General features: G+C 34.8%; 1 protein-coding gene across 1 annotated transcript in view; it reads right to left on the bottom strand.

Moving 5' to 3' along the window:
- LOC132553268 (basement membrane-specific heparan sulfate proteoglycan core protein-like) overlaps positions 1 to 14,277 on the bottom strand; it is a 153,992-nt gene that overhangs the window by 14,260 nt on the left and 125,455 nt on the right. Inside the window, exons 65-81 of the mRNA XM_060217499.1 lie at positions 13,876 to 14,021; positions 13,328 to 13,445; positions 12,844 to 12,967; positions 12,082 to 12,239; positions 10,864 to 11,151; positions 10,016 to 10,120; positions 9,575 to 9,754; positions 7,141 to 7,404; positions 6,611 to 6,773; positions 6,145 to 6,251; positions 5,638 to 5,718; positions 4,253 to 4,432; positions 3,181 to 3,313; positions 2,595 to 2,722; positions 1,768 to 2,067; positions 1,121 to 1,270; positions 86 to 304 (exon numbers count right to left, since the gene is read on the bottom strand). Of these exons, the coding sequence (XP_060073482.1) occupies positions 86 to 304; positions 1,121 to 1,270; positions 1,768 to 2,067; positions 2,595 to 2,722; positions 3,181 to 3,313; positions 4,253 to 4,432; positions 5,638 to 5,718; positions 6,145 to 6,251; positions 6,611 to 6,773; positions 7,141 to 7,404; positions 9,575 to 9,754; positions 10,016 to 10,120; positions 10,864 to 11,151; positions 12,082 to 12,239; positions 12,844 to 12,967; positions 13,328 to 13,445; positions 13,876 to 14,021 (2,844 nt within the window). The remainder of the gene's footprint in view (positions 1 to 85; positions 305 to 1,120; positions 1,271 to 1,767; positions 2,068 to 2,594; positions 2,723 to 3,180; positions 3,314 to 4,252; positions 4,433 to 5,637; positions 5,719 to 6,144; positions 6,252 to 6,610; positions 6,774 to 7,140; positions 7,405 to 9,574; positions 9,755 to 10,015; positions 10,121 to 10,863; positions 11,152 to 12,081; positions 12,240 to 12,843; positions 12,968 to 13,327; positions 13,446 to 13,875; positions 14,022 to 14,277) is intronic.

Below are 14,277 nucleotides of genomic sequence, written 5' to 3'. Positions count from 1 at the left end.
TCATGAAAATATATAAAAAAAGTAGATAAATAAACAAACAACACAACAACTTTCCGACCAATCAGAGTGTCTGTAACATACATACTTGGATAGCACTTTTCGCCTGTGACCTCACATCTGCGGCCAGTAAAACCTTCAGGACAGATACAGGCAAAGCCTTGGTCGTTGTTAGCAGGGCGACACAATCCTCCACTCTGACAAGGCTGGGACAAACACATGGAGTAGGGTTCCACACCCACTCTCTTAATAGCATCCGCTCCAAGGTTTAGATCAACACCCTTCAGCTTAACTTGGCTAACACTTCCTGCACAGTAACAAGAAAATACCGACATGTTTACAAATTTACAAAGTTGTCACTCAAAATCTACGTAACAACCATGATAAAAAAAGACCAGGTGTTCTGAAAGATAATCGTCTTCTGCTTCATGGATGAGATTTTTTACATTTCAGAATTCTATATTGATTAATAAGAAATAAAAATTCAATTATTTACATGAATAAATATTGAAGAAATTTACTGATGGGAATGGACAGTAAGTTTTCTAAAAAAAATTTGATAATTTTATCAATCCGACCTTGTCCCTTAAATGGAATTGAGGTAAAAGAATAGAATAGCTGACAAAAATAGCATCAACAATTCATTTACATGACACAAGCACTCCAAACACTAGTATTCCCTTAATATCACATATTGGTTTATGTCAAAGCACCTTTTTACCTAAAATCTGATATAATGAAAAAGATTTTAATGTTCATACTCTTAAAAGAACCTACTGAAAGTACTTATTTATATTCTCAAAATTCCTTTTGTTCACATTTTGTAGAAATACATGTTGTTAATCTAAAGGATATTTACAGAAATGTTAATTGCACATGATATTAAGAGGAATGACAGCTCAGTCACTATAAAAGGTTAAGCCATCTAACTAATTGCACATGATATTAAGAGGAATGACAGCTCAGTCACTATAAAAGGTTAAGCCATCTAACTAATTGCACATGATATTAAGAGGAATGACAGCTCAGTCACTATAAAAGGTTAAGCCATCTAACAAATTGCACATGATATTAAGAGGAATGACAGCTCAGTCACTATAAAAGGTGAAGCCATCTAACTTACCGACAAATCCCTCACGGAAACCAACACCCTTCGGAATTGCATTGAAATTGGGGACGCCACCTAAGAAGAAGTTGCCACGGAGATCAAGTCCCTGGAAATTACCCTGGGATGTCCCAACATAGGCAGGTTCCGTGTCCACAACCATAGTACCTGAAAAATGAAAGCTCAATTACTCTTCTTAGTTAGAGAACTTATAGTATATACACAGGAGTTTCTTTTTGCATCAGTCTGAAAACATTCAACTAATTGATATATGGAAATATTCACTTAACAAAAAAATCCAAACAAAACAAATCATATCAATCAAAAATCTTAATAATAGACTTTGTACTTTGACCTTTGAACTTTATTCATGGTGATTTGACCTTTCAACCCTAAAATATAGATTTCCTACTTGACTGACAAGTAATCCCGCAGCCATTTTCAGTTCACTGTAACATTTTAATTTTTGAAACCAGTAAGAGTCCTTTTTATTTCTAATGGGACAATTTTTCAAAAATTTATCTGTCCTTATTTCTTGGTTTATACCTTCATGAACTGCAATTCTTTTTACCTGGAAATTTGATATCTTAAAACCAAACACAACATGATTTTCTTTCTTAATGACTGAGTAGCAATGATATTGTTGATTATATTTGAAATCTCACCCTGTCTCCTGTTTCGGGTCAGTTTGATGGTGTGTGACTGGTCGAGGGCAAGTTTGCGGTCACCCTTGATGATAGCTGGTCCTGATCCCATATCAAAGCGGAACTCTGGATATCCTTCAGTTAAACCAAAGGAAACAAAATCACCAGTAGTTCCTGTGTCATACTGGCCGTTGTAAATAACCAGTCCGTCAGTGGTCTCAGGTCGGAGTGACAGCAAGATATCAAAGTCCAAGTACACATCATTCAGGGGTGGATATGAGATGTAAGACACAGGATCTTGTGTAAATCTTGGCACCAGATCTGTAAATATCAGACAATAAATGTTTAATAACCAGAAAATATTCTATAAATAAATACCAGCACTCCTTTATGAACCAAAGTCTGATCAGGTGCAGAACATAATATTATGATACCATGGTGATATGAACCAAATATGTTGAGAGGTTGTTTATAGATAACGGGATGGACAGACATTGGTAACCCACTGACTGGTACGTGAAACTCTACTACTGTATAAATCCTAACTGACAAGTCTTGTTTACCTAAACAAGTTATAAATTTAATTGTCTTTATATGTATTAGCTACCTATCAAAATACAGGAAAAAGTATTATCATATTCAACTCTCCCATTACATAAAATATATATTTTCCTTGAATTTAAGGGTGTTTTTGGGCGGAAGGAGAGGATCTTGACCTCCATAAGGAGTTTAAGAATATATGTCACTCATTAATTGAATTGATTGAATATCTTAAACAATTGTTTTGGTTCGATATCTCTTTAAATTTTTTATTAAATATTTCTTTAGTTATTTTTTTCATTCCTTACCTCCTACTCTGAGTTCCATGGAATGTTCATTAGAACCGAGCTCGTTGTGGGCATTACACACGTACATTCCTGCGTCCTCTGGTTTCACTTGATCTATTCTCAATGCACCGTTTTCAACATCATACTCCCTATAATCATCAAATTCACACATTAAACATCAGTGCTGCCATTGTTGATTAATTTTTTTAAGTAAACCTGATTAATATTAATTAAGATAATTGCAAAAGTTAAAATTAATCATGATTTAGTAATGAACTTCAATTTTGCAGCTGATTTTTCATTAAGTTTACAAAGTTTCCATGTAATCAATTAGGATTCAGTTAAATCAAAATTCATCTGTAATGTTTTATCACAAATTTTTTCTTAAATATGAAGCTTGTTTTTTTTTATTTTAAAAAAGGCAATCATTTTATCATAAATATGAATCCATTTCAATCAGATTTTTTTTTTTTATTTAATCATCGTTATATAATATTATGATATTTCATATCGAGGTCCATTTTCAACAAAACTACTGAAACACTCCACATTAAATATCAATAGCTTCCTTCCATTGATATTACGGGTAAAAATCTGTTATTAATACCTTGGCATTTCTCCGTCCTTTCTGTACCACCTGATCTCAGGTGCAGGATAACCTGTGGCCTCACAAGCCAAGGTTGCACTAGTACCTAATGCAGCAGTCAAACTGTCTCCCTGGCCAGAGATCAGAGGACGGGCTAAAACACAGAGTAAAACATAATTGAAAATTCTGACTCATCAGAAGATTTAATCAATATCGGTTAATTTTCATTTTTTGTAGGAATTTTATTTACAATTCTTGGATTTAAATGGTCATAACTTTGGTATAATTTTCATTTTTTGTCTCTAATTCAGGAATTTAAATGGTCATAACTTTGGGAAATATAAACTGACCATCTCTAATTCAGGATTCCTAGATTTAAATGGTCATTTAAATACAAACTGGCCGATTTAAATGGCTATAACTTTGGGAAATACAAACTGACCATCTCTAATTCAGGACTGAACCTCCTAGATTTAAATGGTCATAACTTTGGGAAATACAAACTGACCATCTCTAATTCAGGACTGAACCTCCTAGATTTAAATGGTCATAACTTTGGGAAATATAAACTGACCATCTCTAATTCAGGACTGAACCTCCTAGATTTAAATGGTCATAACTTTGGGAAATACAAACTGACCATCTCTAATTCAGGACTGAACCTGTATATGATCATTTCCATCAACATACAAAATTACAGTTCTATATCTGTATTTGTTCAAGAATAAATGATCAGAAGTGAAATTATGACAGAAAGACTGACAAGGGTAAAATTACATACCCCTGAACATGTAATGAAAACGACAGGCTCTCCAAACACAAATATAAAATATTTAATATTTAATATTTGACTTAGAAGTACAAATTGAAGGCAGAGTTACTGCTGAATGACAAAATCAATTTATTTATTTGTAAGTAACTGGTATTAGTATAGGAAGACTTTGTAGTATTATAGATCCATGTCTCTAACATGTTACATGTTAAAAACAGTGAAACATTACAATTCATTTAAGTTATATTGTCTTAAACATCTTACTTTGTATCTAATATTTCATTTGTAAAAAGCCGACAATAACATGGATTACACACTCACCTCTGATGTACAGAGTGACTCTCTGTTCCACCTTGCCGTATACATTCTGTGCCTCACACAGGTAGGTTCCAGCATCAGACAGCGACACCTCTGGGATGACGAGGATATTATCGTTGATGAATGCTGCACCAGACAATACTCCATCAGTCTTGGTCCACCTCACCACTGGTCGTGGTGTTCCTGAAATCAAAGTTTAATACCTGATACCAGATTTTTATTACATAACAGAAAAAAAATTTCAATGAAAGATGCAGGTAAAGAAATTTGGTCTTAATTTACAAAAAAATAACGATTTGCAAAAGTGAACTCATTATGAAAGGTGAGATACTATAGTTAAGAAGGAAATTTTGTAATCACAACAGCAAGTGGATCAAAATTATTTCTGAGACAAGCTTACAGTTAGCATTGCATGCAAAATTTGTCCCCTGCTGTTCATTAAATTTTCTAAGCAACATAGACCTTGATGGCAATGAACAAATGTCTCATTTTAATAAATGAATGTCTTCCCTCCAGAAACTAGTGTCTTGACAGGAAGAAAGCAAAAACCAGAAATACTGTGAAAAAACTTTATATGCACTCCCTTGTACTTAATACCGTAGTGATGATCTGGAAAACAAACTAAAACAATGACATGTCAGAAAGGACCCAGCTTAGTGTCTGACCTTTAATGGTTAATTTAACCATTCTAGTTACATTGTCAGTATACACATGAAAAGATGTAAAATTTGACCTTGACCTTTTAACACAGTGACCTTGAACATTTGTCAGTTGACCACTGGTGTTATTCTGACAAACATTGCTTCTCTTATTTTTCGTGCTGGGCCCTAAAATTGGTGATAAATGTCTATTGTAGTAAGTGACCTTCACAACCTTCACGGTTGACCTTTTGACCCCTAACTCAATCCCATCCTATATATTTTCTAATAGTATAAGATTGCATCAAGTTTCAATACAATTGGTCATCCTTATCACATGTTATCATCTGGAAGCCAAAATATGACTATTTTTAGTAGCAGTGACCTTCATAGTTTACCTTTTGACCCCAAACTCAATCCCACTCTCTTTGTATTTGTAAACTAACATTTTATGAAGATTCAACTAAATTCATCCATCTTTTCTCATGTCGACCAACATACGAACAGACAGATGGATGGACGAACAGAGACAAATACTGTAGTCGCCTCTGGTTTCACTCACTTACTTTATACATAGTACAGATGTGAGGTTCTATTTATTCTTCTAATTACACAATATAAATTGCAGGCATTTCAGAAACCCAGAATAATCTTAACAAGTCTCAGGCCAAACCTTCCTTTTACATAACATTAACACAGTAGGTACTGAAGTCAGATCAATTCAGATATTTCAAATCATCCCTGACATACCTGTAACGACACATTCCATTTCCACTCGCTCCCCGATGTTGAGGGTCTGAGTGTCAATCTTCACAGTAACGTTGGGATCAGCTGTAATAAAATAAATAACTGAGCGTGCAAACAAGTATTGAACAAATACCAAGAAATTATTTCAAAATATTATTTATCTGAAAATTAAGTAAGTATCTCTTTCTGTGGCCTGTTGCTCCACATATTAGAAAACCATCATCTTTATTGGGCTCAATTTTCATAGCTTTTCAAATAAGTACTATTTTGTGGACATTTGAAATCAAACATAAATGCAGCTTAACAAAAAAAATGTTACCATTTCAACAAATGAATTTATAAATTAAAAATATTCTAAAAATCATTGAAAATACTACTTATTGACCTCTTCAGGTGTTCTGAATAAAGCTGTAGTGGGAATCTATTACATCAAATTACTGCAGAAACACAGATTTAAAAATATGCCTAATTTTTGCATAACCATTTTGAGAGTTATCTCCCCTGACTTACTCTTCCGTCCTTGGACGTTTACTGCTACATAGTCTCTTGCTGTTCCAGCAATGTTTGTAGCTGTACAGATATACCTTCCTTCGTCCTCTGCAGTGATACCATAGATTCTGCAAATGAAAAATTATATGAACATAAAAAACAATATTTCTTTAAAATAAAATATTAACCTTAACCTTTATGCAAGAGAAAAGATGCCTTTAGTTTTTTTTTTAAGAAAGACGATCTCTTTAAACAATACCAAAGTAAAGAGATTTTTAAGGTTTCAACAGAATAGCTTTCTATGAATTATCTGTTCATAACAGGCAAATGTCATGCCATAATACAAACTGTGTATGCAGAATTTAATGAAATCAAAAACATTCCTATTCTAAATTTGAGGAAACTTTTCAAAACCTAATTTTATTTTCAAAAGAAGTGTTACATAAATAAAGTGTACATTTTTGTGCTGGATGTTAATTGAACTCACGTGAGAACACCATCTATAATCTGATGAGAGACGGGCAGCGATCCTCCTTCTTTCTCCCAGCGAACTGTTGGTTTAGGCACACCCTGGGCATTACAACCAAACGATAAGGACTGGCCAATCACTGGGGTTGTTTGTCTCACCTCGGCCAGCACCGTCGGAGGAACTGCAGCAACACAACAGGTGTAACAAGCATGGAAATCACAAAACTTTGTTTCAGAGGTTAAATAAAATTTCCAAATACAAAAACAGTGACCTATATTCTAATGTATTTTATGACCAATTACAATACTTTAGACCAGTTTATTTTCACAGCTATTATCTTTTACAAAGTTACTTTTCCAGACTATTTCAGTGAAAAATACTTTCATGAATCTTTCAGCCTTTGATTTTGTGTTATAAAGTTAACTTGTTCAATGTAATAAATTTGTTTGTGACTGTTCTGACAAATGTTTATCCTGAAAATAAATCTCTCACAAACGGTTTCCAGTGTTACTGTTCACCCGAATGTGAAAAGAAACATATAGGCCTACCTTGAATAGATACTTCAGCATAGCCATCAGAGGTTCCTGCAGAACTTACTGCCACACAACGATAGCGTCCAGCATCTGCAGCAGTCACCTGACTAATGACCAGTGTGCCTTCACTGGTCTGGACAGCACGAGGATTAAGAAGCCCATTAATCTTTGACCATTCGATCTGGAAAGGTCCAGATCCCTGTGGAATACAGGTCAATTGTATCCTCTGTCCAGCTACTGCCTCGACACGAGCAGGCGAGATGGTCAAGCGGGGTCGAACTACAACATAAATTAAAAAATTCCTCAACCATACAGGTTTTTTTGTAACGTCTTTGACAAATCACATGGTTCAGAAGTTATAACATTGTTTATCATCAATTGCCGAAAACAATTTCACAAACAGAGAGGTGAACCAGATGAATCAAACTTCTTCACTATATCTAAGTAATGTCCACCTCTTTTTCATCCTGTTTTGAGCTGCACACCCTTTGATCTATCATTATGATAATTTAACTTATTATTAACAAATTATAGTTTATATACAACTTTGTAACAGAGGTCATTTTTCATCTCAATGCCACCGCTAGGAATCGAACCCGGGACCCCTGGCTTACTAGTCTGACGCTCAACCAATCGAGCTAAAGAGAAGTTCTCTCTAGCCGAGTGGTATATTGCGGCTAGTATTTTACCAGGGTTATATACTCCCCCTCCAGGAAATATCTTGTCCTCAAGTTTCCTGGGATCACAGCAATGCCGGTGGGGCATGGCTAAGTACTATTCCCGGGTCCCTACATGGGCACCAATGTAAAAGAGGTCATTTTTCATCTCAATGCCTCCGTTAGGAATCGAACCCGGGACCACTGGCTTACTAGTCTGTCGTTCAACCAATCGAGCTAAAGAGAAGTTCTCTCAAGCCGAGTGGTATATTGCAGCTAGCATTTTACCAGGGTTACACCTTTATATTGCACCTTTCATTATTTTTCATCATAATGGTATAAATTTTGTTTTTGTTTATTTCCTTTGTTATCTTGGCTTTAAATCTAATGCTAATTATACATTTGTATCTGTTTAATTGTTAGGGGTTGGTTTTGCCAGGGCCAGAGTAAGTCTATCTAATGAGCCAATGTTTATGTTGATATGCTAATTAGGGGAATTTTGGGAATATTGACCAATCACCATTTACCCCTAGAGGGGTATGATGTATTGCAGTTTCAGACTTCAGTAATTGTTTTCTGATGAATGGTGTTTGTTTATGACTTACCTGCCACCTTCCCCAGCTTCCCCTTTTTTGTTTATTTATTTAGAATTATCATTATTCTTTGTTGTTTTGATATTTATTATTCCACTCTGTTTTTATTTTCTTTGTTTAAGGTTTGTTTTATGTAGACTTCAGCATGTTTGTTTGTTCTCTTATTTATCTCTTTCATGATCATTTGTCTTTGTTCCATGTTGTTTATATAATAATGAATTGTGTATCATTTTTTAAGTTGGGTTACTCACTCTGATAGGGTCTTACTTCCTGGGGAATTTTTCCCCCCAATACTTTTTAGATATGTCTTATATGTCTTGTTTCTGATTGCTTATCAACTTTGTTTTAATGGCATTTTCACTTATACTTAGATTTACTAGCCTCTTGAATTGCTCTCGAGTTTGTCATGCCAGCTTTGAATCGCTTAAGTCTGATTTCTCTTGAATTGCGTAAGAGTGCTGTCTTACCAGCTCTTAAATCACTTAATCTGATTTCTCTTGAATTGCTCAAGAGTTCTATTATACCAGCTCTTAAATCGCTTAAGTCTGGTTTTCTTGAATCGCTCAAGATATTCTTAGCTTTTAAATCGCTTCAAAGCTTCTTCTACTTCAGTATTGTAATTCTTCCGCTTGACCTGTCTTGAATCGCTCAAGAGACATTGGGCGTACTTTGAAATATATTGCCAGGAATGTATTTTTATTTCTGTGGCCTTTCATTGCAAGAAGTGAAAGCTCTCCTGTGTAGTGCACACTTGAATCGTATTGGTGTATATAGTTAGTTTGTTTGAGTGAGTAGCCCCCTGATACGCCAAAGTTAAGTTTTTAGTTTTTCCTTTTTATGCTGTCATCTGCTGCATTGTATACTCTTCAGTGTAATAAACAGGTCAACTGTTACCTTTGCGTTTTGGTTGTATAGAAAATAACTTTATAGCTGCCATTATATGGCACTTTCTCAGAAACTGATCTAAACACTATTTCTAAACTTTTGACCTTTCCAACGCTAGACAAATGTCATCATTACACTTATTTTAGTTTCTCTTTGCTACAGGGAGACGGAATTCAACACAAATATAAATGAAAGCAAGTGTTTATAACTGAAAGGCAGTAGTAAATATGACACAAGATACTTCATGATACGTGTGTAGTACAATTTTTACTTTTACTTGCCAAGTAATATAACTTCATGAATGAAACCTCTTACCTGTGACAATGATGTAAACGGAGGTTTCATAAGTCTTTTCCTTTGCAGTGGCAGTGCAGATGTACTCTCCACTGTACTCTGCGGAGAAGCGAGGTATGATTAAGGTGCCGCCTCTCTGACTGTGGTTTGGAGGAAGTCGACCCTCTCGTCTTCTCCACCTCACAACTGGATTTACAAGACCTAAAAAACACACATATCATTAATCCAAACATGAATTGGAAAGCATCATCACATTGAATGAAAATTAATATTAAAGCACTGCAGTGTTTATTCTGTTAAGTTAAAGAGGACAGTACATATACTTTAAAGTTATCATCAGACAATTAAAGTAGAGCTTTTGCTGGTAATTTCTACTGATTTAGGTCAGCTGATTATCAGATATGGGTTTATTGTCTGATAGATACCATATATTCCTGCTAGTATCAATATTTTGATACCTACCATTCGTGTTGCATCGGAGTTCCACTCTCTGTCCTATCTCAACTGACAGACGGTCAGGACCATCAATGCTTACAACCTCTCCCTCTGGTTGTCTTTCATCTTGCACTGAAATCAATCATGACAAACTCTATAAATAACAAGCAATCTGTAGTGAAGCTCAGTGAAACAGAGTGTCCTCTGGTTATGATTTAATATCAGAATATCATTTTGTGAGACTCCACTCAAATGTAGGAGACACATAGGATATGCCTGGGACGAAGAGATTCACAGTAAACAAAGGGCCATAACTCTATACATGAGGACATAATAAAGTATTTGTAGGTGTCCCTCCACCATCCTATACAGTACTCTAATTTAAGCTGTTACAGTGGAACAATAATTTACATTAAGAGTGAACCAGATAAATATCAGGCAAATGTTAATGTAAATACTGGAAAGTAAACAAACATTAATGTGGCTTTTGGAAGCAATGTAGTTTTAACTCTTTAATTGTATTTCTATGATGAGTAAGTGGTAACTGAATGTATTTCAAAGACATCATCAAACAGACCATAGACTTAGTAATCAAATTCATTCTCAAAGTACCAATTTTAATTGTAATTTCATTCCACCTTCATAAATAGCAAAATAGCAACTCTAAAAAACAGTATTTTTTTCTTTACAAAAATTGAAATCTACTGACAACAATTACTCTCGTTATGATTTCCTCCAATTAGAGAAAGTTTCAAGGGAACATCTTGAATTAAAGAAGAACCACCCCCATCTCAAAATCCTGCAACTGCTGTAGTCACATATACGATTCAATTAATCTATTTCATAATTACAAAGGCATGCCAATTTGGGTTTACCAATGATCTGGACTGTTTCCTGTGTAGTTCCAGCAGTGTTCCTTGCCACACAGACGTAGTTTCCAGTATTTGAAGTCCTCACATTTTCCAAGGTTAAGGTGGCAGAACCAGGTGTGGCTAAGGCATCATAGTCAGGTTCCTGAGGAATGTCACCACGCTGAGGTGCCGAGTGGTAACGCCAGTAGACGCTTGGTGTAGGATCACCCTGACCAATACACTCTACCGTCACTCGTTGACCGACTACGGCATAGATTGTTCTGTCTGGCTGGATAATGATCCTGGGTGGACCTAAACAGAAAAAAAAACATTTAAACTATTGTAAACAAATAAGTACAGGTTGCTCTGGAGACTTTGATGATCTTACGCAGACTTAAAACAAAATCTTCTAAATCATTGTCGACAAATCAATTCATGTAGCTTCAAAAACTTGCACCACCTATGATGAATTATATGAGATTCTTTAAAGAAATAGCCTTCTCCTTAGTTCTCTATCAAGTCTTAATGTCAATTTTGTAGTCATGCGGCCTTTCTTATTACTGTATTTGGTCTCGTACAGATTAAAGATCACATTTGAACAAATTTTCCTTTTTGTAGTTTTGTAATCCAGTACAAAGAAGAAATCCAGATACTGTTTTGGTTGTTGTATATTGATTGTGAAGTAGGCTACACAGAGTTGGTAACACCAACATACTGGCATGATGTAGCGTTGTATTTATTGTTGTTGATTAATTTTACACAATAGATAAACAAGCTGACAAAGACTGAGTAAACACATGAGCTACTAACATCGACTTAAACACGAGCATGGTCATAGATTCTTCAGATTAGTATATAGCGACCTTCAAGTGACCTTCATACGAACTGCCTAGATAGGACTCTGGTAATAACCTAAGTAATCATGAATTAATTAACAACACTGATTATGAGTAGATTAAGGTACAACAATATACCTCTGGCCACTGGTCAATACATATTGGGCCACTGATTGATAGATGTCAATAACTTAATTAAGCTGGTCTTATTCTGACATTTAAATTATGATTAAAACACATGTCTAACAGAACACAATTTTGAATAATTGAATTAACTCACATATTAACTTTTAATAGCTCGTTTGGTCTGCCATAATTTACTTAACAAGAATTTGCCCACAACTTTTCGTATCACTGCTGCTGCAGTCATTGTTTTTGGGACCCTCAATAGTTAAGAGTTATCTACCCTGAATGATGAGAACAGCAGTTGCCGACACGGATCCCATATCGTTGGTAGCTGTACACACATACTCTCCAGCTTCAGCACCAGTCACTTGCTTGAACATGATCACACCATTCTCCATCAGTTCTGTATTCTCTGTGGTGAAAGCTTCACCTCCAGCCCTGCTCAAAGGTCAATATGAAACAGTGAAAGTCTTCATAATCACTGAAAAAATTTGGTGGATTTTTTATTTTCGTTACTTTTAAATCACTAATAAATATTGTCACGAAATGAAAAAGAGACGATAACTGAGATGGGTTTTCGAACAAGTAAATTTTGTGAGTAAGACATATTTACTTGTACCTAAAGAATGAACGTAAGATGCATGTTTTGTAACACATCAAAATTGGGACCAAAAATTTGAGCACAAAAAAAAAAAATATGTGATTTTGTAGTTCTTCAGTTTGTACCTAAACAGGAAAATAAAATTAAGTCGCTTGCCTTATACCTATCTTCACACATAACAATATGAAATATTTTCATAATGATCCTTGGTCCATCAAATGTCACAAAACTTCCAAAACAACTTGATAATTATTAATTCTGTTGAAAGTCAACTTAAAGAAACATCTTTTCTGGCTCTGCTCCTTTTCAAAACTCTTTTAGTATCAATGCCTAAAGTGACTTAAACGTTCACAATGATTTATACATACACACAAGAAAAATAATAAATTCTAGTGCCAAATAACACTTGTAAAATTGGAGAGAGTAGAAATTTGAACATACCTGGACCAGGTGAGTGTTGGTGGGGGGTCTCCATCCATTACCCTACATTGGAACAAAGCACTGCTGCCGATAGATATTGTCTGACTGCCACTTGGATAAAAGTCAATCTTGGGCATCATGCGACCTAAATTTAAGCAAATATGAAAAACATTAATGCAGAAATTAAAAAAAACCCATAAAAATGTAAATGATGTGTGTTGTCCATATTCTTTATTAAACTGTCTGATGTTATAGTACAACTGTTGAGTAACACTTATAAGTAACCAATATTTGCTTTGTTTTGTCTTAATGTTGCTGCTGTCATTATCTTAAATTTGATTTGGAAGGAATCGCCATTACTCAAAAACTTCAGCGAAGTCTTTTTGTTATAAATTCAAGGAAACTGTGAGAGGTACCTCCCCAAAAAATAGGAAAAACAAAAACCAGATTTTTTGGTAATTAAAAAAGATCATTGGAAATTTGAAGTATAAGGAAGAATATTTACGCTCCACTTCCACAATAGCCCAGCCCTGGTCTACACCAGCTGAGTTCTCAGCCCGACACACATAGATACCGCGGTCTTCCATCTTTGCATCCACGATCCGCAATACTCCACCATTGACCTTAACAGTAAAATATCAAAGTGTAACTGTGAGACAAAATGTCAATGCAGAGAGATAATGAAAATATGTCAATATGACAGTTTTGATATTTGTACTGAACGATTTTCACCAACTATGGTATCGACATTATAAGAATCAAATCAGGAGAAGAAATTGGAAAATGTAAGCTATATATCTTTATTTTATGATTCAAAGTATATTTTGAAGTGGTCAAATGTATGTTTTGACCCTTTAACCTTGAAAAATGACCATATAGTAAGTATGAAATTTAAAGTAATGTGAACTAGATGTCGCAAATACAAAAAATATATCTTTGATACAATTGAGAAATTTCTTGTACAAAATTCTTTTAATGAGAGCCAACAGACTAACAATTATCAATACAAATGCATTTCTACTCTCCTCCAAGACAAGAAAGGTATTGTGATACCTGATGGCGACTTGACAGCTCCTCTCGGCTCTTGCTCCATGTGATGGTAGGCTGTGGTTTACCAGTAACGGCACACCGAAGAGTTCCAGTTGTTCCCATAGCAACAGTAAGTCGTGAAGGCTCCATAGTAGCAGTTGGGGATTCGTCTGTAGTAATATCAAGTAACTATCTTAATGTATGCCTTTATAAAACACAGACTTTAATCTAGTTCTTCAATATTCCTTCTTTTTCTACAGAATTATAAAACAGATTCTAACAACATTCAAACTTGCAAACTTTACTGAAAACTTCAAGTTTCAGGTAAAGAGCTTTTCACCACACAGTAAAGAAGTTAACAGGGATATAAGAGTCAAATTTCTTAATTCAAATTTGGAAAACTCAAATACACCTCTTACTTTAAAG

The sequence above is a fragment of the Ylistrum balloti genome, unplaced genomic scaffold, assembly GCF_031769215.1.
Source record: "Ylistrum balloti isolate Yb309-2 unplaced genomic scaffold, AGI_CSIRO_Ybal_v1 Utg370312, whole genome shotgun sequence".
Lineage (NCBI taxonomy): Eukaryota > Metazoa > Mollusca > Bivalvia > Pectinida > Pectinidae > Ylistrum > Ylistrum balloti.
This window is presented reverse-complemented; position numbering and strand designations above follow the sequence as displayed.